Source organism: Poecilia reticulata, chromosome 12 (genome assembly GCF_904066995.2).
Source record: "Poecilia reticulata chromosome 12, P_reticulata-male-v2, whole genome shotgun sequence".
Lineage (NCBI taxonomy): Eukaryota > Metazoa > Chordata > Actinopteri > Cyprinodontiformes > Poeciliidae > Poecilia > Poecilia reticulata.
In genome coordinates, this window is record NC_088841.1 from 30250289 (window position 1) to 30274827 (window position 24539).

Here is a 24539-nt window from a genome sequence, read left to right on the forward strand (position 1 = left end):
TTCAGTCAGATTATTAATAATCTTAGATGGAACTGGTAGTTCAATAATTGAGTTGAAATCCTTCCTGTTGTTCAGGTTGAATCAGTGAATGTAAGTGTTGCTCCATGTCTCCATCTAGTGGACTGATAGTAGAAGTGCAGCAGCTGATGGCATTCTGACTGCATTCACCTGACAGAGAAGAAGAGCCAATCAGAGGAGGAGCAGCTGATCTTTTTCCAGCTCTAATGATGTAAAGGATGATCAGAGTTGACATAATCAGTGTAAACTTTCTACCTTCATGAAGGTAGAAAGTGTTTGTGTTTATTTAGATCCAGTCCTGCTGTGTTTGTCACACTAAGCCGATCTGAACATCACTGAATGTGAGGAGTGAAGGTTTCCCAGCATTCAGTCTGAAGAAGCTCAGCTCTTCTCAGCTCTGAGACATTTTCTGAATAAATCCCAGTCAGTGAATCTGCAGACCTGATCAGATCCAAACATCCATTTTCCATTAGTCTCTGGTTTCATCGTTGTTCCAGCTGCTGAGGTCAAAATCCAGCTGTAAAACCTGGAGGTTGAATGTTCAGGTTCTCTCCTCCAAAATTCCAACAAGCTGCCATGTCTTGTTCTTGTGTGTTTGATTTTATTTTTGTTTGCCATAATTACATAAACCTGTACAATAATTGCTGTTTAGTGCTAGAGAGGAAAAATTGTTAAAGTAGAGATTTCTATCAGATCAGTAGATGCTGACCTTTGATCTACTGTATAAGCAGAAAGGATGGACTTAGTTTTTCACTCACTGTTTTTTGGTTCAGGTCACTTAATAATGACTCAATTTAATCTGTGCTGCTGTTGTATTGACCTCATTTTAAGAACTGCTGGGGAACAAATGATCCTTTATTCATCTCCTGATAAATGAACAGCAGAACTGGTTCTGGTTCTGATCACTTTTTACCATTAGTGGAGTATTTGGATCATGTAAAAGCTTCATCGGTGTTTAATATTCAGGGCTCATGCAGGATATAGTTTCACCACCAGGGGGAGACAAATACCCACCAATTAAGAGTCCAGTTGGTTCCAAGTTTTAAAAAAAGGTTCTGATTTCATTAGAGCTGAACAGAACCAGGATCAGTAGAATAACAGCAGCAGAGAGTTTGCGTTTAAACTGGGAGTCATGAGATGAATTTATGTCTTTAGACGTCAACAGATAAACCAGTAAAACCAGTTTGAGCTCATTACTCAGAATACTATCTGATTAAGCTCACCTGTTAAGGTTGTGGCACCAGTCTGGTTCTGTTGGGTCTCGGTTTGTTGATCAGATATTTTTCTACCACTCTTTCAACAGTTTTAACAAACTGTATTTTTTATCTACTTGAACTTTGTCTTCAGGAACTTTCCTGTTTGTTTCTAATCTCTGATGTTTGGAGAAAATGTTCACTTCTGATTTCAACACAAAGTTTAATCTCTCTGCTGTTTCAAGGCCAATCTACAGGATGATGATCTAGAATAAAACATTAACATCCAATGTTTTATTTCTTCTTTGAACAAACTGATTCATGATTGTATTTCTTTCTACCAAACTCTGGTGTCCACCATTAAACTCACAACAATTTTGTCCACAACAATTTTGTCCATTTAATTTCAAAATTAACTGTTATACTAAAATGTGTTCAATTCAGTCAAATTACTAAATAACTTATTTTAATGGCACATTTAATCGACTTGCAGAGATTAATAATGAACTAAACTCCTTCCTGTTGTTCAGGTTGAATCAGTGAATGTAAATGTTGCTCCATGTCTCCATCTAGTGGACTGATAGCAGAAGTGCAGCAGCTGATGGCAGCTGACTGCATTCACCTGACACTGATATGAAGCAGAGAAGAAGAGCCAATCAGAGGAGGAGCAGCTGATCTTTTTCCAGCACTAATGATGTAAAGGATGATCAGAGTTGATGTGCAGATGAATGATGTGTGTTTCCTCTGCAGGTGAAGCTAGAAAGTGTGTGTGAGCTGATGTGAATTCAGCAGCATGGATCAGTGTGAGGACAGAGAGGAGGGAGTCCCTCCCTCTAAAACCACTCTGTGTGGGGAAGAGGAGAGCCAGAGCAAAGGTCAGAGGTGAGGTCACCATCTCTAACTGTCCACAGCCCTTTTCACACAGCGTTCACTATATCAGGCCAAAACAGACGTGGTGATGAAGCTGCTGTTGCTCCTCTTTGCTGCTTCATCCAGACTGAACAGATTCAGTTTTAATCATCATGTTTCTGTCAGGATCCATCAGAGACTCAGACCAGAACCAGAACCAGAACCCAGCTGTGTGTCCTTTAAGAGCGACTGGTCAATGTTAACTTTAAATCTCCTGGATCTCCACCATCAGAGAGGTGAGCTGTTTCTAACTGCTGTAACTGTTTATATCCGTTATTGTGGTCATGTGACGATACCAAGTTCTGTTGGGTTCTGTTGTCATGGGAACGTTAGACTAAATATCAGGTTATTTTATTTTCATTACATCTATACTATGGTAACATGTCTTGTTAAAGACGTCGACACATCTTCCCCCAGGTTTGTGATGTGAGAGATCAGCAAGTTAAAATCAGCTAAACTTCAATAAAATGCAAAGATTTCTTCAAACAAATGCACACAGATTCAGTCAGATCTGGTTTCCATTCTTAAAACCTGCAGTTATATAGAATAAAGCCAGACCTTAAGCTGCACTAAAACCTCTTCTGGAATATCACCGCAGCAGCTGCTGGCATAACTAATGATTTGAGTTACTTTCAATAGTTTCAGTTTATCAGTCCTGCTTCATAATAAGGAATTATTGTTTCAGAAATTTTACTGCTGCAGGTCAAGCCTTATATGGTCAACCTGAGCAGGACGTCAATGTTCATGCACACAAAATATTCTACAAGTAACCATGATATTATTATAGAAGATCATACTCAATTAATATAAGCTTCAATACCTGCTGATTAAAGACTAAAATATAATCCCAGTCTTCATGTTGACATCAATCTCAATAAATAAAGTCCAATGGGATCATTAGTAAAGTAGAAATTAATGATAGAACTTCAATGAATGAAACAGAAGAAATCCACAGTCTCTACCCAGAGCTTCTCCATGTCGATCTAGTTAATAGTCTCAAAATCTGATTTTTCTTTCAAATCAATTAAACCATCATTCAGGCAATGACGCTGCCCCTTACTGGTCAGTTATTGATACCATAACTAACAGCTGTCAATCTCCAGTCCTTGAGACCTGCTGCCCTGCAATTTTTAGGTGTGCCTCTGCTGCAGCACCTGAATAGAATAATTAGGTCATTAGCTAGGCTCTGGACAACATGTAGGAGGTAATTAAACCATTTCATTCCAGTGTTTTGTACTTGTGGCCCATCTAAAAACTGTAGGACAGCTGTCCTCGAGGACTGGAGTTTGACACCTTTGCAAACAATTATTGCTGATAAATAACAGGAAACAATATTTACCTAGAATCGCCTTACTGTTCTGCTACAACCTCTAAAATATAAAATGTAAAGAATAAAGAAAACCCTCAATCAGGACACAAATTATGATGTTGACATGACCTTTGAACCACAAACATTTCATTGCATTTTATTCTGTTTTGCATCAACTAAACTTTTAAAAATATAACAGACTAATTTATTTTGTCCAATTTTAACACAAAAACACAATGGCAGGAGTGAATTTCATTTCTATGTTAATATTTGGATCATTCTCTAAATCTGACTAAAGACAAATGAATTCTGAATAAAACTTCATGAACTGTCAAGATTCCAGTTTCACCTCTGAGGTTTAAACATTATCCAACATGGCGGATCATCAACCATTTCTACATTTAAACTAATCAAATTATCATGTGGATCTCATTCAGAACCAGATGGTAACGGACCATCTGGTTCTGTTCAAAACCAGATGGTCCGTTAGATCCTCCTTGGATGGTCAGAGTGGAAACGACTCCTGGTTCTTCTCCATGTCAGAGCTCAACACTAAGATCACCAAACTTCTCTCAGTCATTTCAAACCAACATGTTTGTCTCAGAAACAGATATTTCTGCTCTTTAAACAAGGTTGGACATTATTCAGGAGGATCAATGATCAGGAACATGTTGGAGGATTGGACCGGTTCTGATGGGAATCATTTAGAACATCAAGTTCACTCAGTAATAATCCTGTAAATTCACAATAAAAATAATGGCAGCTACAGATTCCAGCATTTTACTAAGTTTTCTGTGTTTTATTTTGACAGTATATTACTTTTACTTTAAGGTAACTACAGAATAGATCAGTGGTTCTTAACTTTTTTTGAGGTACCGAACCCCCCAGTTTCATATGCGCATTCACCGAACCCTTCTTATCCGTGTTCCGTGCCCGAAACACCTCACCAGGGAGGCGTCCAGGAGGCGTCCTAACCAGATGCCCGAGCCTCAACTGGCTCCTCTCGTGTTCAACTCTGTAATAAAATTTTTAAGTATTTTACTGTTATAGTGGTGAAACTAAATAAAGAGTAAAGTACTGGTGTCTGTAGCTGCAAGTATTTTACTGTAGGTTTAGTTTCACCACTTCATGAATTTGATCAGTAAGCTCTGGGAAATATTAATATTGCACAGTCTTAGTTTTACAGTAGCAAATTGGTGCAGTTTTAAAATGCATAATGATTAAGTCCCATCACATAATAGGGATGAGATAACATTCTGTAGGAACGATTTTATATTTAAAGGCACTTATGTACAAACCGTATACATTTATACAAAATAATAATACGAGCTTTTTTCCAGGCGTCATGGAATTGATTACAAAAACATTGGCCTTCAATGTCAAGAAATATTCCTAATTGCAAAAACATTGTTACAAAAATTTAAGAATTACAGTTTTTAGTGTCTTAAACTGAGTTTAATTGATACAGTTTTTACAATCTTAAGTTTTCAAAAATAATTATATGGAAAATGATCACATATCCAGGCCTCTTGGTTTTGTTAAAGTAAAAAAAATGAATAAATAAAAATAAACATGGCTGCTGTAACACCTGAAAACCAGTAATAGTTCCATTATAAAACCCAGTTTAGGACAACATGACATGGGATTCTGCATTTATTATTTAACAGTCAAAGTGGTTCTTACTTTTTAAGATGCAGCAGAGGAACCATGGAGCCTGGAAAAGCTTAAGAAAATGTCAATTAGACCTTAAATGATTTGGAAACAGAATGATTTCAAAGAAACAAAGGACAACTATTAACCTGAAATGACACTAAAGGTGCATCAGGTTTTTGATCAGGTAGAAACATGAGCATCACTGTCTGCAGTTTCTTCTGGATTATCTTGCCCACTTTTCTGGACGCCACCTTTCCATGGATGGTCTTTGTGCCTTTCTGGGTTAACCTCAATGAAGAGCCTAAACAACACAATACAAAATAAGAAACACTTTTGGAAAACTGGCAATTTGAAGGAAGAAGGTCATTGTAATATAAAAAGTTCTTTATAATGTGGATTATTCTGTTATTAAATATATTAAGATAACATGTCACCATATTGGTCAACTGTTACCTATAACTTACTTTATAGCTCCTAAAAATTTTGTCATTGCATTTTACTCATTGTAAAGTGTTTTCAAAAATAAAATCATGGAGAAGTTTTACTGTTGAATCCATTCCAAAGTCTTTCCTGCTTCATCTTGACTTTTTAGGTTGAATGTGTAGAAAGTAGCAAACAGCTGCAGGTCTGGTCTCACATGTTGGCTGGACGCCTCAAAGATGACTTGGGTTTCTATATGGAAATGGTGTATATAATTCTTATAAGGTTTTATCTTTTTTGTTTGAAACTTATATTTATTGCATAACACACTGATGCTAAGTATAAGATCCTTAGTATTTTTTTACAAAATGAAACATAATTTGGGTACTTACTGAAATTGTATGAAATTAATGCAAAAGTGACCACTTTCAAGAGTAAATTATATATGCCTATACAGTAGTGATGTGTCCGGCAACATCGATGCGTCGGCTCCTGTGTCAAGCCCATCGACCAAAACCCATGTCGGACCGCGTATTGATTATACCCTGGCATTAAGAAACCCTCGCTATAACGCAGTTCATCTTTCACGGTCTCGCTGCTTCGCAGATTTTTTGTGGAGTTTTTTTCACAGTGCATTGTGTTCTGCGTCCTGATTGGTTAAACAGTCTCCGTGCTTCTTCTCTACCTGAGTGCCAATAAAGTTACGGTATTTAAGTAATACAGATTGGCCATTCAGGTGATGGAAATTTTAAATGCCTGCTGGAAAAAACTGTGTCTAGAATCAGAGCAAAGCTCGACCAGAGGCTCGTTTGATGAGATCCATCGATCTGCTATATATACAGCTATGAATCTTACAATCAGCTTGGAGGAGACACTTTAGTCAATTAGTTCCACAGAGCACACCTGTTAACGGTCTCTCTTTCTCTTTACTACAACGTGCACTTGTTACTGAACCAGGTTGGTTTTAGTGACTCTGGTGAGTCACAAGGGTGTTGTTTTGGCTAAAAGCAACCTATAAAACATTTTCCACTTTTTCCTCCACAGAATCAAACTTCATAGCTTTTTATGACCATCAAATAACTTTAAGGTGACTCATTAATTGAATGTTCACAAAATCTTTTAGATTTTCTTAATGCTAATTATTTTATTAGTAAGGCAATTTTGCAAGGGTCAGTACAGCTTAATTCAGTAGCAGAAATAATCAAATAAGTAAAATCAATAATTTAGCCTGTCTTTCCTTATTGCTGACACTGAGAACTAAAAAAGGGAAACTTTGAGAGAGACGGACAGAGTTTGGCATTTTGAACCCCAGAACTGGCCTGATGATGAAGAAGGTGTTGCAGCAGCAGGAGGTTCACAGAGCTGGTCGATGAGGACAGATGTCCCTGCAGGTCTGATGAGCTTTCATCTCTGCTCTGATGGTCAGGTCACACAGGACTTGGGTGCTGGCAGGAAGAGTACTGACATAGAGCAGCAGGCCTCTGATCTCAGGATGACTTCCTCTTGTGTGTAGCGGTCCTCTGCTTCTTGTCTTGCGGCTCTGAAGGTCCCTTCACCTCGTCTCATGATCTTTCTGGTCCGTTGAGATGTAAACGAGCTGGTCTCATGGAAGGAATGCACCAGTTCTTCCTCTTTGTCTTTGCCTTGTTCTTTTTCTTTGCGTTCTGAACCCAGCTGATGAGAGAAGTGCAATTTGAAGCCACATGTTGCGGGGCTAACAGGTTGGTCCCCATGTGCAGAACAGTCTCCGGCTCTGTGGCCCCGGCTCTTCTTCAGCTGCAGAGTTCTTTGTCCATCTCGATCTTGGCTCGAAGCTGCCTGAAGGATCCAACCAAAGGTTCCTCTTTTGGACTCACCTTTTGTAGGTTTTATCCACCCTTTTGGTGTGTTTGCATTGGCTAGCTTTGTTGCTGTGCCTGTCTCATTGGCCGACTGCGTGGACAGATGATCTCATATCCATCACCGTCTTTGAGACATTATGTCCTGATGTCTGTTCTAATGACCTCGAGTTGCTCAACAGTCCTCTTACGTCTGTTGCCTGTCCAACCTTTTTCTTGGAACGTTAAAGTTCAACAATAAGGCCTTGGTCAGCTCTGCTCCCGTCAGTTTCTCCTTTCCCCTGACCTTTTATCTACTATCTACCTTCAACACAACATCAGTGATCTGATTCAGCATTCATTTATGTTACGACTGGCTCAGGGTCGTAACAAAAAACATGAAACCATACCATGGTTAAAGTGAAATAAAGTAAATGTTTATTAACAAAAAACAACTATCAAAACAAAAGAAACTCAAAAGTGCAAAAGACGGGGAGCTGGGGCCTGGCAACTACCATTGCCTCTGCAGAATGGACGCTGAGGGCCACAGGCGACAAACCACCAACGACCAGTGACCAACGACCAGCTACGAGCCACCCAGCGCCGCTGAAAGACGGAGACAGCCAGCTTTAAGTATCCTGCACTCCAATCACCCGATCAGGCACACCTGCAAATGGGAGGAGCACAAAGAGGGACAACAAGACCAGCCTACAAGGCCCAGGGCCGTCACAATTTATAATATTATAATAACCATTATTTATTAATTACTCTTATTATAATCATAATGTGTTGATTACATTAACACATTATGATTATACAGACAGTATTCTGAAAAGAAACCAAGAATTATCCATCATTCTAATTATTTGATACCAAAGTTACATGTAACCCGAGTGTAGATGTTGAGTTCCATTTTCTGGTCCTCTACTGCTATTTATCCCCTTTGCCTTCCAAAATCTCGCGATAGTTGATATATACAACTGCAATTCTCACAAGAATTACTAAGCAGCCAATCGTTGTTGAGTGTCTGAGTCACACGTACCACCGTAGGCCCATTAGCTAGGTATATTAGCTGGAGCAAAAAGCATGGAGGATTAGAACGAGTTTGTACGGAGCCCTCCAGGGGGCATGAGGAAATGTTTTTTTTCTTTTGCGTTCCCTCGCAAAAGGTTTTGCGTTCGGTCACAATAATCTATTGATCAGTTCATGCGGCATAATTGATACTGTAAGCCTTTCTTATGGTGGCCGCCGTACTTCTGCTTTAATACAAGCTTATAAGGTTTTTCCGAGGACTATTGAGTTATTATTGCGGGGTACTAAGTCATCTGATTGTGTCTATTGTGTTGGTCTGAATGGTTTAAAGGGCTGCTTTCAGTGCCGTTCTATCTGAGCCTTAACAGACATAAACATGCAGTAAATAAATCGATTTTCAATCCGGTTTTTTTTGCACTAAAGCGTTAATAATAATAAACACGCTCTTACAGAGCCTCACTGAGGCTCTGTAAGAGCCATATGAATGAAATAAGTAATTATTTATATGACAGGAGCAGCGGCTTTGACATCTGGGTGGTGGGCGTATCGATGTGGGCGTGGCGTCATCAAGTATGAATGGGAAGGTTACTGGCTGCTGCTGGCTCTGTGTTTGAGGAAGCGGGTGAGCGGGGTGGTCAGTCCTGCAAAGTTTGGAGCATGATAATAAAAATTAAATAAATCGATAATTGTGTCAGAACAAAGAAGAGGTTATAGTTGATTGATACACGGACAGATGAGATTCCCCCGAGTTAACCCAGTGCGGCCCTCTGCCACCACTAGTTTGCCGTGTTTTATAATAATAAAACGTGTTTATAATTATTAACTCTTTGGTGCAAAAAACTGATTAAAAATCGATTTATTTACTGCATGTTTATGTCTGTTAAGGCTAAGATGGAACGGCACTGAAAGCAGCCCTTTAAACCATTCAGACGAACACAACAGAGACACAATCAAAACTGTCAGATGGCTGATTACTCCGCGATAATAACTCAATAGTCCATGGAAAAACCTTATAAGCTTGTATTAAAGCAGAAGTACGGCGGCCACCATAAAAAGGCTTACAGTATCAATTATGCCGCATGAACTGATCAGTAGGTTATTGCGAGCGAATGCAAAACCTTTGCGAGGGAACGCAAAAGAAAAAAATCCCCATGTCCCCTGGAGGGCTCCGTAAGTTTGGGAGAGCAGAGCTGCAGGTCGGTTAAGCGTAACGTTCTGTTTTTTCTTTAATCTTGTATGATACTGATACAATTGTACTAACTATAGGAGTCTCCTGTCGTGAGCTGAAGGATAAGAGAAACACAAAACCGATTGTATGCCTTACGAACTGCGGAATTGGTGAGTCATTTTATAAAGACTTGGCGTTAGTTGATATCAATCCGGACGCTCTATTGCGACTCTGAACAACAAGTAGGAGAACAATGAGGTGCCTTAAATATTAAAGTATTTGCCTAGCTTGATGGTTTTTACATTGTTTGTTGATTTGTATGGAGCATATTTATTGACTTTTTATGAATAAGATTTATCTTGAATTTTTGTATTTATTTGGAAATACGTAATGATTACCAAAACGATTATTGGGATTATTCATAGTGCAATGAGTGCCAATTGTTTTTTGTGTGCACACTGGAATGTTTTGATTATATATATTCAGTGGTGGGTTACTGTACTTAAGTACAATTGCCATGTATCTGTAATTTACTTAAGTAGATTTAATAATGGATACTTTCTACTTTTAATCCACTACATTTTACAGTAAGTAGCTGTACTTTCTACTTCACTACATTTCTACAAAACTGTCTCGTTACCCGTTACATCCAAGTCGCGTTGCTCTTTTTTTCCGTTAAAATGTGAAGTTCAGGGATTTAAGGTGGCGCCGTAAAATCCAAGCAATAACGTGACTTAGTGTCTGTTGTTACTCATCACCTGCACCTTTATTCGCACACGGAGCTCCAGACATGCGCAGTGGTTTCCTCTGAGCGGGAGAAGATGTGTCTGATCGTCAGTAATATAATAGCTGCATAAATCATAAGATATGGCGACATATAAAATCAGCAGTGCTTCGCTTTCACAGACGGTGGGACTTCGTCCAACTTTTAGCGTCACTTGGAAGGTAAGCTACGTGGACGTGATGCTAGCAAAGCTAGCTGTACTGAAACACATGTTGCATCTGCGATGAAAAAAAGTTGTCACTCATGCGCTGAATTATTGTGTGGAGGTGTTGATTGAGGTGTCGCACATATGGGACAACGCTGTGACCAAAGTGCAATATAGTGATATGACTTTCAGGAACGATCTGATTCTTCTGGACGGATCTTTACTGATTACATTTATTTCAGCTCTAAGTATTTAATATCTAGGTGTTTTATGGGAATGTGGATCTTTCAGATCAATTTAAGAAGCAATTTTGATAAGTAAAAGTTATTTTTTTTGTGTCACATAGTGCAGGGTGCTGGTCTTAACTTGGTCTTGGATAGGTGGTCTTGACTACAACACTGCTTCGAACTCCTTGGTTGCCTGTCCTCTCCCACCCACCTTCTTTATGTTATGTTAGGACAGGAGACAAGATGTTTTCATCCCTGAAATTATGATGCATAGAATCACATATCTAAGTCTAAACTATGTTATATAGTAATGACAATAAAAACATGCTTTATCTGTGGCATGGTTCATTAAAATAGCACATTTCTGATGTATTCAAATTAAATACGATCGGTACACTTAATGATATTAGCAATTAGGTATTATTCAGCAAGTACTTTTACTTTTAATACTTAAGTATTTTTAAAAGCCAGTACTTTTGTACTTTTACTTAAGTACAAATGTTAATGTGGTAGTTTTACTTTTACTTGAGTACATTTTTGTCAAAGTATTCATACTTTTACTTAAGTAAATTTTTTGAGTACTTTCTCCACCACTGTATATATTTGAGAATGGTCCTGCTTTATTATACAGGCCAGGTTCAATGGCGAGCTGAAGAATCAGGTCCAAAAGCCTAAAATGATTTCACCTGTGGTGTCAAAAGATTTCCCCACCAGGCTGGTGGGAGACTTCCTCCAGCCCATGAACAAAACTGTTCAACACTCTGATCTGACTTTTGTCAGCCTAGGAATTGCAGCAAGCGCTCTAACCAACTCACCTGAACAACTCACTGAACCACCCTAGTTCGGGGGGGGCGGGGGGGGGTTAGAGATTGAATGGTGTGGCTTGTTGCTAGAACTGTGGAATTTATTTTTGTTTTTTTGATTTGTTAATTTGTTTTTCTTGTGTATTTTCTTTAACGTGGCCATTTGAATGTTTTTTCTTTTCTTACTATAATGTATCTATGTATATAATTCACTGTGAATACAAGGAACACTGTCTGCAATTTCTAGTCTGTCTACTCCTTCATGAGTTGTATCTAGACTTCTGAGAACTAGCCCATTTACCTTGTTGGTTACGATCTATTTTCAATTATTTTATTAATATAGTATACTGTATACACAGATATTCTACATACAGTTACTTGTTTTACTTGTAAGTCACAAGTGTAAGAGTAAGTATAAGTATTCTTAGAATTAAACCAATACATATCATTGGTTAAACCAAAATTAATTATTGGTTCAACTATATGTTGTTTTTAATTTAAGTATTTTACTCTGGGTTTTATCCAATTACTCAAAATGTTTAGATTTTATTCTTTAACCCTTTAATGCTTTGAAATAAGGAGTAGTCTGAACTATTTTTATACATATTCAGGCTGGAAACTTACTTCCTCTTTTCTCAAGAAATCTGATTTTCCTGTCTAACAACTCTCTTTTGTCCGACTATGATTTCTTATAATTAAATAGAAAAAATAAGTAGAATTAAAGTAAAGTTTGCAGGACACAATAACAACACACACAACCAGATCAATTTTATTACAGTCTGACTCTACTGTTGGGTCTTGATGTCACATGTGTAATTAATTTTAAAGTTAACTTTATTTATTGTTACAAACACAGGTTTGATCCATTATCTAAATCAACTGCTCTGTTCTAATGAAAACACCTTCATATCTTCAAGTCTGGGTGATGATGATGATGTTCTGCTGCTTCCTGGCTCCATGTCAGACTAACAGTGGGACACATTTCCACCACCCACTGGGAAATACCTGGTAAACCAGTCTGGTCCAACAGGATTTGGTTCCTGTGTGCATTGTAAGATCAGTTCAGCAGGAAGGAAAGCTTCATGATGTGGTTGGTGAGATCTGCTGGAACTCAACCAGACTGAGCTGATGTGGACCATCAGAGGTTCTGCTGGTTCTTAGTGGGAACATTAAATCTTTACAACTACTTGGATCATCTGGTTCACTGCTCACATACAGATATCACTTCATGGACCTTTACCTTCTGATTGTCTCTGTGTGGACAGATATAATGTGAGCTCACTGGCTTCCAGGATCTACAGGATCCATTTTAAATCCTCTATAACATCCAGGAGAGGATCCCACATGGACACACCCACATATCTCAGAGCTCCTCCATGTCCACATCACCTCAGATCCAGTCATCAGAACCTGATGGATGTCCCACACTGTCCTGAAGACCTGTGTGGACAGAGCCTTCACTTCCACTGTCCCCAAGCTCTGGGACTCTGTCTCCACCAGCATCAGATCTGCTGACAGTGTGGACAGTTTGAAGTCCAAGTTCAGCACCAACTTTTTAAAATGTCTACTGGTGATTCTGGTGTTACTGGTCTTCATCCTTGTAGTTCATCTTCCTCTTTCTAACTTCTTTGTATTGTGTTCATGTGATGCTCTGTTTTCTGCTTTAAGGACTTTTAATGTGAAACTCTTGATTTCCTCTGTGAATATTGCTGGATGAATATTTCCTGCCTTCCTGATTGTTCCTGGTTCCTCCACAGAGTGGACCAGCAGAGCTCAGAGGTTCCCAGTGGTCCGTCTGCCCAGCAGCATCAAACACAGCTGGACTCCATATTTATGGTCTGTACATGAACAACAACTACTTTTCCATGGTTCTGTTCACAGTCGTCTCCATGCTGCACTTTGTAGACCAGAGGACTGTCAGTCTGTCCAACATCCATCTGGTGTTTGGCTCCATGATTTCAGTCTGATGTTTCCTTCATCTATTATTCTGTTCCAGCTGCTGGAGGAAAACATTGTCACTTTTGTGAAGAACGAGCTGAAGAAGATCCAGAAGGTTCTGAGTCCAGATGACCCAGAATGCTCAGAGAGTCAGAGAGAGGATGATGAGGTGTTGGAAGGTGATGAAGAGCAGAGGAGGAGCAGCAGAGAGGCAGTGATGAAGATCACACTGAACTTCCTGAGGAGGATGAAGCAGGAGGAGCTGGCTGACCGTCTGCAGAGCAGTAAGAGGATTTCTACAAAGATTTGACCTGATGGATAAATGACACATTTACTGATGTCTGAAGAAATGGAATCACATTTATTCAAATCATCTTCAGAAGATAATTTTGTTTTGTTCCTGATTTTACTTTTTGTCTTATTTTAGAACATTTTTCTCCAGTTTGTCAACATCAACTTAAATCTGGTCTGAAGAAGAAGTTCCAGTCTGTGTTTGAGGGGATTGCTAAAGCAGGAAGTCCAACCCTTCTGAACCAGATCTACACAGAGCTCTACATCACAGAGGGAGGGACTGGAGAGGTCAATGATGAACATGAGGTCAGACAGATTGAAACAGCATCCAGAAAACCACACAGACCAGAAACAACAATCAGACAAGAAGACATCTTTAAAGTCCCACCTGGAAGAGATCAACCAATCAGAACAGTGATGACAAAGGGAGTGGCTGGCATTGGGAAAACAGTCTTAACACAGAAGTTCACTCTGGACTGGGCTGAAGACAAAGCCCACCAGAACATCCACTTCATATTTCCATTCACCTTCAGAGAGCTGAATGTGCTGAAAGAGAAAAAGTTCAGCTTGGTGGAACTTGTTCATCACTTCTTTACTGAAACCAAAGAAATCTGCAGCTTTGAACACTTCCAGGTTCTGTTCATCTTTGATGGCCTGGATGAGAGTCGACTTCCTCTGGACTTCCACAACAAGGAGATCCTGACTGATGCTACAGAGTCCAGCTCAGTGGATGTTCTGCTGACAAACCTCATCAGGGGGAAACTGCTTCCCTCTGCTCTCCTCTGGATAACCACACGACCTGCAGCAGCCAATCAGATCCCTCCTCAGTGTGTTGGCATGGTGACAGAGGTCAGAGGGTTCAATGACCCCCAGAAGGAGGAGTACTTCAGGAAGAGATTCAGAGATGAGCAGCAGGCCAGCAGGATCATCTCCCACATGAAGACATCACAAAGCCTCCACATCATGTGCCACATCCCAGTCTTCTGCTGGATCACTGCTACAGTTCTGGAGGATGTGTTGGAGACCAGAGAGGGAGGAGAGCTGCCCAGCACCCTGACTGAGATGTACATCCACTTCCTGGTGGTTCAGACCAAAGTGAAGAAGGTCAAGTATGATGGAGGAGCTGAAACAGATCCACACTGGAGTCCAGAGAGCAGGAAGATGATTGAGTCTCTGGGAAAACTGGCTTTTGATCAGCTGCAGAAAGGAAACCTGATCTTCTATGAATCAGACCTGACAGAGTGTGGCATCAATATCAGAGCAGCCTCAGTGTACTCAGGAGTGTTCACACAGATCTTTAGAGAGGAGAGAGGGCTGTACCAGGACAAGATGTTCTGCTTCGTCCATCTGAGTGTTCAGGAGTTTCTTCATGCTCATCTGACCTTCATCAACTCTGGAGTCAACCTGATGGGAGAAAAACAAACATCTAAATTTTTTTTGTTATTTAATAAACCTAAACTAAAGTCTCTCCATCAGAGAGCTGTTGACCAGGCCTTACAGAGTCCAAATGGACACCTAGACTTGTTCCTCCGTTTCCTCCTGGGACTTTCACTGCAGACCAATCAGAGACTCCTACAAGGTCTGCTGACACAGACAGGAAGTAGCTCACAGACCAATCAGGAAACAGTTCAGTACATCAAGAAGAAGATCAGTGAGAATGTGTCTGCAGAGAAAAGCATCAATCTGTTCCACTGTCTGAATGAACTGAATGATTGTTCTCTAGTGGAGGAGATCCAACAGTCTCTGAGTTCAGGAAGTCTCTCCACAGATAAACTGTCTCCTGCTCAGTGGTCAGCTCTGGGTTTCATCTTAGTGTCATCAGGAAAAGATCTGGATGTGTTTGACCTGAAGAAATACTCTGCTTCAGAGGAGGTTCTTCTGAGGCTGCTTCCAGTGGTTAAAGCCTCCAACAAAGCTCTGTAAGGACACATATTGTTACTGCTGTTATTTTTTTGATTCAGTGAAAACTGCTAATGATGTGTTAAGTATTGATTTATGTTTCTATTTTTATTTTATTTATTGATGATTTGTCTCCCCAATGTTGCCTCATGTTCAAAGATGAGTAGGAAAGTTACAGACTTCCGTGCTCCTTATGTAACATAATGATGTTACATAAGGACTCCTTATGTTACATAAGGGGTAACAGTCCTTATTTACAAAAGGAGTAACAGTGCTTATGTTACATAAGGAGTAACAGTCCTTATTTTACATAAGGACTGTTACTCCTTATGTGACATAATTATGTTACATAAGGAGCAAGACTCTGGCAAAACTTAGGTCATTGTTGTATTTAATAGTTTTTTTGCCAGGCTCATTCTTGTTTTTAGATCAGGTCTTCAATGATGGCAGCCTCACTATAGGCTGAACATTTTCACAGCACAACTGGTTCAGTGTTGTTGTAAAATAAGACACTTTTTTTACTTTACACATAAGAATAAACATAAAGTTGTTTAGAATAAGACAGTTCCTTCAATCTTTCCAAGAAAAGCATTGTTTTTATTATTAATATTTTATTAGAAAAACATTGTTGACTGCAAAGAAAGACATACATTTGATGAACAGTTTAATAACAGAGTTTCCTCCCTGTCTCCTCAGTCTGAGTGGCTGTAACCTCTCAGAGAGAAGCTGTACAGCTCTGTCCTCAGTTCTCAGCTCCCAGTCCTCCAGTCTCAGAGAACTGGGCCTGAGTAACAACAACCTGCAGGATTCAGGAGTGAAGCTTCTCTCTGCTGGACTGAAGAGTCCAAACTGCAACCTGGAAACTCTCAGGTACAATATTCTTCAATTGAGTGAAAGCAGATTTCCTGCTAACAGAGATTATGTAAATTATATTGAACTAATAGATTGTTATAGATTCTTTCAACCTTTTCAAGTTTGACTGGAAAGAAAAACATATTTTGGTGGTTTTCTAGTGTCTTTTTATGATAATGTTCAAGAGGACTGACAGATAAGAGATGTTGAGTTCAAATAACAGCTTTCATATTCAGACTTCAGATGCATTAACAGACATACTGCCACCATGACCTAATATTTGCCCATGTTGGGAAGACGGGTTAATGTAAACTTTGAAGAGAGAGTGTGTTGACCAGAACCCTATTGACAGGGTGCTCACCAATGATATGGGGATTTCACTACAATTGGGCCAAAATTTCCTTGCAATTCGGTCATGCTGACTTAGGCTGCAGTATTGTAATAAAATGTTGCTGTTCAACCGAAGTCTGTAGCATGTACAGCCGTTTTCCTGCAATATCACCACACCAGCATCATGAGGAGACTGACGGATGACCTCACAGTTTAATAACAGATTTTCCTCCCTGTCTCCTCAGACTGAGTGGCTGTAACCTCTCAGAGAGAAGCTGTGAAGCTCTGTCCTCAGTTCTCAGCTCCCAGTCCTCCAGTCTCAGAGAACTGGACCTGAGTAACAACAACCTGCAGGATTCAGGAGTGAAGCTTCTCTCTGCTGGACTGAAGAGTCCAAACTGCAACCTGGAAACTCTCAGGTAAAATGTTCTCAGTCCTGGTGAAACCAGATTTCTGTCCACTAGCTGCTATCAAAGATGATGTAAATGTTATTTGAACAGTTGATTGTTAAAATAATAGATGTCTTTCAGTGAGATGGGTAACCATACTAAGTCTGGACACATAAACATGGCTGGTTTTCATTTACTGCAGTCTGAAAGAATGAAGAACAGATGTGTTTAGAAAGGTATCAGACTTGAACTGATTGTGTAACTTGGCACTTAACAGTTTGCTGTATCTTAGGTGCAATAAGAAGCATCATTGCAGATCCTTCCTCCCAGCAGTCGTTAGGCTTTCTAATTTATTCGACATGTGACAAATCCATCCAATTTCTAATACATTCATCCCTCATGTTATTTTGAGGTGTGCTAATGCCCGTCTCCACTGATCAACGGGTGAGAGACGGGTTACACCCTGGACAGGCTGCCAGTCCATCACAGGGCAACACATAAGGATTGTAACATATTGGTGGCTCATTTTATTCCAAAGAAATGTTTAGAAACATATTTGGAGGACCGGTCAGTGTTAAGATATTTTTAGCTCAGTTGTGCTTGTGGTGGCTTCTGAAAGTTTGTTTGCTATGTGTTTGGTAAAACTTTTTGAGTGGCACCTTTCGTGTCGGGTTGGTGGGGAGTTTTTGGAACTCTGTATTTTAAATATTTGGCTAAATTTCCTTATATTCAACGTTTGGCTGGTGCTTGTTTTTGGACTAGGCCCTAGCACTTTGTCTCTTTTTCTGATATTTCAGTTTTGTTATTTATTTCCCAAACAAACTGGGTTTACTTTGGAAGAGTTTTTTTATACAATCATTCTATTGAACAATTTGATTGATGTACAAAGTAACGACTTTGGTCAATTGCTCAGTTTTTCATCTCAATATCAAAATAGATAAAACAAATAGATTAAATCTGAGCTTCTCTCTGTTTTGACTCTTGGTGCTGTTTTCCCTCCAACCAGCTCTGATGCTGATTCCCAAACTAATCCTGATCTTCAGCCTCATCTTGATTCTCAGGTTTCCATTAGACTCTCTGCTAAAACAGAAATTGGATTAATTTAGGTCATAGAGGAATTTAATATTTCTCCTGCCATCTATAGATGATGGGCCTCCATCAGTCTATAGATGGAGGCCCATCTATAGACTGAACCTGTTGGCAACAAAAGGAACATAGATATTAAACAGTCTCTTAAATCTGTCCAAGAAAAACATTGTTGATTGGAAAAAAATTACATTTTGAAGAATTGTTTAATAACAGATTTTCCTCCCTGTCTCCTCAGACTGAGTTACTGTAACCTCTCAGAGAGAAGCTGTGAAGCTCTGTCCTCAGTTCTCAGCTCCCAGTCCTCCAGTCTCAGAGAACTGGACCTGAGTAACAACAACCTGCAGGATTCAGGAGTGAAGCTTCTCTCTGCTGGACTGGAGAGTCCAAACTGCAACTTGGAAACTCTCAGGTAAAATGTGACCAGTCCTAGACTGTTTTTACAGTTATTTGTGAAAGAATGAGTTGCAGCATGGATCTGTGATGGGATGCCACTTGTTGCACATCCTGTCACTAACAAGTCTTTACACATAAACTTTGCTGGTTTTCATTTACTGCAGGCTGAGAGTAACAAAAACAGAGATATTTAGAAAGGCAGTGATCAGGTTTCAACTGATAGGGTATCACTGGATACTTAACAGATTGCTGCATCCTTGGTGCATACATGAGCATTATTACAGATCCTTCCTCCCAGCTGTTGTTAGACTTTCTATCCAGAACTTCTCCCAACAAACTCATTAATTATTTACATGCAGTCTGTTAGTTTCTTTTACATAGTTTATTGCTGTTTCAACATAAAACATCTTATACATGATTATAAATCGCTCTACTCAGCTCCACATTTCTTTCACAGTCATTATGATGCTTTTGGAGGAAATGTGTCCTTACTCTATAGTCTCATATTATTTTTGTTTTTACCATCCATCCATTTTCTTTACACCCTTGTCCCTTAGTGGGGTCGGTAGGGTTGCTGGTGCCCATCTCCAGCTAACGTTCCAGGCGAGAGGTGGGTTCACCCTGGACAGGTCGCCAGTTTGTTGCAGGGCAACACAGAGACACAGGACAAGCAACCACGCACACACACACTCACACCTAGGGGCAATTTGGAGAGACCAATTGACAGTCATGTTTTTGGACTGTGGGAGGAAACCGGAGTACCCGGAGAAACCCACGCATGCACAGGGAGAACATGCAAACTCCATGCAGAAAGGCCGGGGTCGGGAATCGAACCCAGAACCTTCTTGCTGCAAGGCAACATCTCTATCAACTGCACCACTGTGCAGCCTTTTTTTAAATCAATCACTAAATGATTCCAATCACTGGTCAATGTGCTGTAGTTTTTGGAGTTATTTTTGTTTTTACCTTTTCTTGAATATCTGATTCTTCAATTTAAACTTGTTGTTGGTAAACCTGAACTTCCTGCTGTGGATCAATGAAGGATGTTTCTATTCTTATCTGATCCGTTCTCCAGGTGAAAATGATGTTTATTACCCACAGAACAAAGTTAGAGTTATCACTATTTCATCTTATTGACATGTTAAGGACAATTTGTTAACTTTTTTATTGACCAGTTCAGACCTTGAGCTCTACTTCAACGCTCTCATCTTCTCATCATGTGATGAATTGTGTGTCTGCAGCTTATCAGGCTGTTTGGTCTCAGAGGAGGGCTGTGCTTCTCTGGCTTCATCTTTGACCTCTAACCCCAGCCACCTGAAGGAGCTGGACCTGAGCTACAACCACCCAGGAGACTCAGGAGTGAAGCTGCTGTCGGCTGGACTGAAGGATCCAGACTGGAGACTGGAAGCTCTCAGGTATGGAGGAACCTGCTGCAGGAGCAGGGAAGGTCTGATAGAGGAGGAAGAGGAGAAACGACTTTAGTTATTCTGATGGGAAATGTTTAGTTTGAAGATAAATATTTAGTATGATAATTAAATATTTAGTTTGCAGCCATGGCATTTATGAATGACAGAATAACAAGGTAAAAATATGACTTGATATTCAGATCCCCGTTTTATCTCTTATGACAGACTAAAGAACTCAAATTATTGCTGTTACCAGCCCCATGTACTACAGCAGCTGAGTGGATGGAAGATTAATCTCTGTTTCCCTTTAATTTATTACAACAAATTATCACATATATTGCTTGCTGGGTTTAGTCAACTTTTTTAAAATGCTGCCCTAGCAAAATCTTCTTTACACTGTTCCATATTTTTTAATTCACAGATGCTGTCATATACAAGCAGCTATATCTTTTTATGATTTGTCAATGTGCTATAGTTTTTGGAGTTATTGCCTCCCATAATAACATGATCTTCTAGTTTTCAAAAATTCAGTCAAATCTGAAAAACATACTGATGTAATTTCAGCTGCTAAACGGTGTCTGACTTTGGGTGTTAAATTGATTTAGGTTAGTGAAGTTTAATATAATCTTACCAAGCTTCTTGCTGCACTGGTGGTTGCTGTCATAATGATCTTTGAGATGATCTTCAGCATGGTGTAGTGCTGACAGAAACGTGTTGTTTGAGCTTTCACAGTGTAGGTAATTCTCCAGATGCGGCGCGACGACAAGATGCTGGGGGACCGTATCTGAGAAAACGCAAATTGTCTTAACACCAGCATTGCCAATAGTTTCTTCTTCTGTGAAGTGTAGGAAGAAGTTATGCTTTGGGTCTTAATATGCATGAGTTAGGGATTCCCTGGCAGAAAAGATCCATTTATTCTGTTTACAAGGCAATAAACGGTGGCACATTTTAGAAACATTGCTCCCTGTTCTAAAATGTGCTGTTGTCGGTGAAAAAAGTCTGTATTTTCGTGTAAATGGACAGTAAAACAAAATTAACCTTTTTCACCAATTGTCATGTAAACAGGGTCTGATTAAAGCAAGAATCTCATCTCCATGTTCTCCTCCAGAGGTTCCCAAGGTTTGTTACTGGAAGCTGCTGCTGGTTCCTCCAATCCAGGCTCCGCCCCCTTTAGAGGAAATCTGTCCATATATGGAGCTAAGAGTCACCTTGATGCTGCAAAGCTTTGTTCAGGATGAGATGTCAGTCTGTTCCAGGCTTTAGTTGTTCTCCTCATGAGGAGCTGAAGTCTCTGACAGGAACATGGAGCTGAACAGGAGAAGAACTTGAAGCTTCTTCTTGTTCTGTCTGATTGCAGCAGCAGGACAATCCAACATTTTAGTCTGACTTCATCTGGAAATGTTTCTTTGACCTGAATCAGTTTGAAGGCAGGCCAGCTCCTCATCAGAGCTGAGATCTTCTCTGTCCTCCATGCTGGAAATGTACAAGTCCAGCAGCTCCTGGTCAGTGACATCAGAGTGTGACATCATCAGTAGAGTGATGATGTAATTTCCCTCTCAGAGCAGCTTGGAAATCTGAGAGGAAAGATGCAAACAAAGACTCTCTGGACTGTTGGATCTGCTGGTTCTGGTTCCAGATGCTCCTTGGACACTTTCACAAGCCATTACTGCAGCTGCTGGATTCAGGAAGCTGCTTCTTCTTCTTGGTCTCATTGTAAATGTGTGCAGCGCCACCTGGTGGTGCTGGTTGGTAGAGGAAGTGCTGAAAGGTTGGAGGTGTTTGTCAGAGGTGTGTGATGATGGAAGCCTCTCCCTGGTTTGTGAGTCTGAGCTCAGAGATCAAATCTTTGGTTCTTGTTGAACTCTTTGTTGAATGTGATGCAGCTTCTCCTTTTTAATGTTTGTATTTCTGGATATTACAGTGAGGCCACAGCAGGTTTTCAGCAGCAGGGCTGTTTAGTGTTTCATTCCTTCATCTGTGTGTGGGAGTGTGGATGGAGCAGGTATCCAGGTGTTGATCAGAGTTTAGATTGATTGGATTTTAATGCTGATTATTAAATCAGGTTGAGCTTCCAGAAATGTTTCCTTAGTTTCCTGATGTCCTTTTAGGCTTCAGTGAGTTTCTTCAGGTTGTTACTGAGGGATTTCCTTTCTCCTCTCTGTTGGAGCTTTTCCTGTGTTTGGAGAAATGAGTTGTGCTGCAGCAGCACCAACTGTCCTTCCTACATCCACTGCAGTTTGCAATCCAAATGTTGGACTGTTCCTGTCTCAGTGGAGGACAATGTGTGTCTGAGAGACATGTAATGTCCATGTTTGCTGCTGAAAGAGACTGATGGTCTGACCCCCCTCCTCCTTTCAGGGTGGAGCCTGCTGGAGGCAGATTCTTGACACCAGGTCTGAGGAGATGTAAGTGTGTTTTTCATCTGATTCATGACAACAAAGCAGCTCACATTCAACCATCTTCAAACTGTCACATCACTCATTCAGGATCATCATCAAAGATCAATAAATGATCAATAACTGCAGCTGGATTGTGTTTGTTCTCTCCATCAGATTCCTGTCAACTCACCATCGACACAAACACAGTGAACAGAAAACTCAAACTGTCTGAAGACAACAGGAAGGTGACATATGTGAAGGAGCTTCAGTCATATCCTGATCATCCAGACAGATTTGATTATCCTCAGCTGCTGTGTAGAACTGGTCTGACTGGTCGCTGTTACTGGGAGGTCGAGTGGAGAGGAACAGTTTATATATCAGTGAGTTACAGAAGAATCAGGAGGAAAGGAAAAAATAGAGACTGTTGGTTTGGAGGAAATTGTCATTCCTGGAGTCTGTTCTGCTCTGATTATGACGGTTTCGCTGTCTGTCACAACAACATAGAAACTCCTCTCTCCTCCTCCTCCGTCTCTAACAGAGTATCAGTGTATGTGGACTGTCCTGCTGGCATTCTGTCCTTCTACAGAGTCTCCTCTGACTCACTGATCCACCTCCACACCTTCAACACCACATTCACTGAAACCCTAGTTTGTGGATTCACAGTTGGGCTTCGTTCCTCAGTGTTTCTTTGCTGCTTTGAGTCTAAAGATTTTCCTCCTGTCAGAGAAACTCTCTCACTGTTGAACAGATAGTTCATCTCTACAATCTGTTTCTTGGTGAAACTTTTCTGATTGAGTCCTTAGAAACTTTTCTTCTTCTAGTCCTTTAAAGATGGAAGCTGCGATTATTCCAGGATACTCATATTTTCCTGTTTGTTTCCAGTCAAAGCTTCTCACTGAATATCAAGATGTTGTTTCTCTTATTTTTAATTTCTTTCAACAGATTTCATTGAAATATTGATCAGTTTTCTCAATCACTGAACATTTTCTGTTTCTGTCGGCTCCTATTTTCTAAACTCGTCAGATTTGAATATTAAATCTTCCTTTTGTTTATTTACTGCAGTTTTTCTTCATGTGTTTAGAACAGTGTTTTTCAACCACTGTTCCACGACACACTAGTGTGCCGTGAGTGATTGTCAGGTGTGCCGTGGAAATTATCCAGTTTCACCTACGGTACCGTATTTTCCAGACTATAAGCTGCTACTTTTTTCCTAAGCTTTGAACCATGCGGATTATAGCCTGATACATCTTTTCTGTGTATTTTTCTTCAACCACCAGAGGGCTCTCTAGCAGGAAGTGAATCATTAAAAGTCAAAATTGTAAATCAAAGAAGAACGTGCTAAGTTACAGTTCCTCAATCTGAAATTCCACCATGGTTATTTATATCTCCAGAAGTTGATCTTCAGTTGAGGGAAATTCTTAAAAAGGGAAAGACTCCAGACTGGGTTGTAGTTGATAGATATTTTGAAAGATATAAAGACAACATAGTTATATATACAGATGGATCTAAAGATCCAAATAGTGGTAGAACTGGGGTAGCAGTAAATATCCCACACCATAAAGTCTTGGTTAAGAGGAGAACAGCTGATCACTTAGCTGTTTTTACAGTTGAATTATCAGCCATTATTTTGGCCTTAGAATGTTTGCTTGATAATGACATTAGGGAAGAAAGTGAATTTATTATAGCATCAGATAGTCAAGCAGCATTATTAAGTATTAAATCTGGTAAATCTTGCAGATTAGATTTGATATTAAGAATATACCAATTATTAGTTCATTTACATAAGAAATGCTTGGTTCGATTTGTCTGGATTCCTGCACATGCAGGTATAGAAGGAAATGAGGAAGTAGATATTCTAGCTAAGCAGGCCTTGAAATCAGAAATTGTTCATTTGAATATTCCTTTAAGTAAAAGTGAGGGTAAATCTATTATTCAAAAAAAATGTAATAAGATTTGGCAGGAGCAAAGGGATAACCATGATAATGGGAGACAACTATATGCAATTCAAAAGAGTGTGGGAGGTAGTAATTGTCTGAGTGGAAGGCGGAGAGAGGAAGTAGTTATGACTCGACTTAGAATTGGACATTCTGGACTTA

General features: G+C 39.8%; 1 protein-coding gene across 1 annotated transcript; it reads left to right on the top strand.

Moving 5' to 3' along the window:
* The first annotated feature begins 13171 nt into the window (after positions 1-13171).
* Positions 13172-23246, top strand: LOC145554010 (NLR family CARD domain-containing protein 3-like). Its single transcript, XM_081613229.1, has 8 exons — positions 13172-13314; positions 13475-13700; positions 13844-15626; positions 17034-17207; positions 18502-18675; positions 19901-20074; positions 22424-22470; positions 22618-23246. The coding sequence occupies exons 1-8, from the start codon at positions 13192-13194 to the stop codon at positions 23193-23195; spliced, it is 3279 nt and encodes a 1092-aa protein (XP_081469355.1). The 5' UTR covers positions 13172-13191; the 3' UTR covers positions 23196-23246.
* Positions 23247-24539: the final 1293 nt, after the last annotated feature.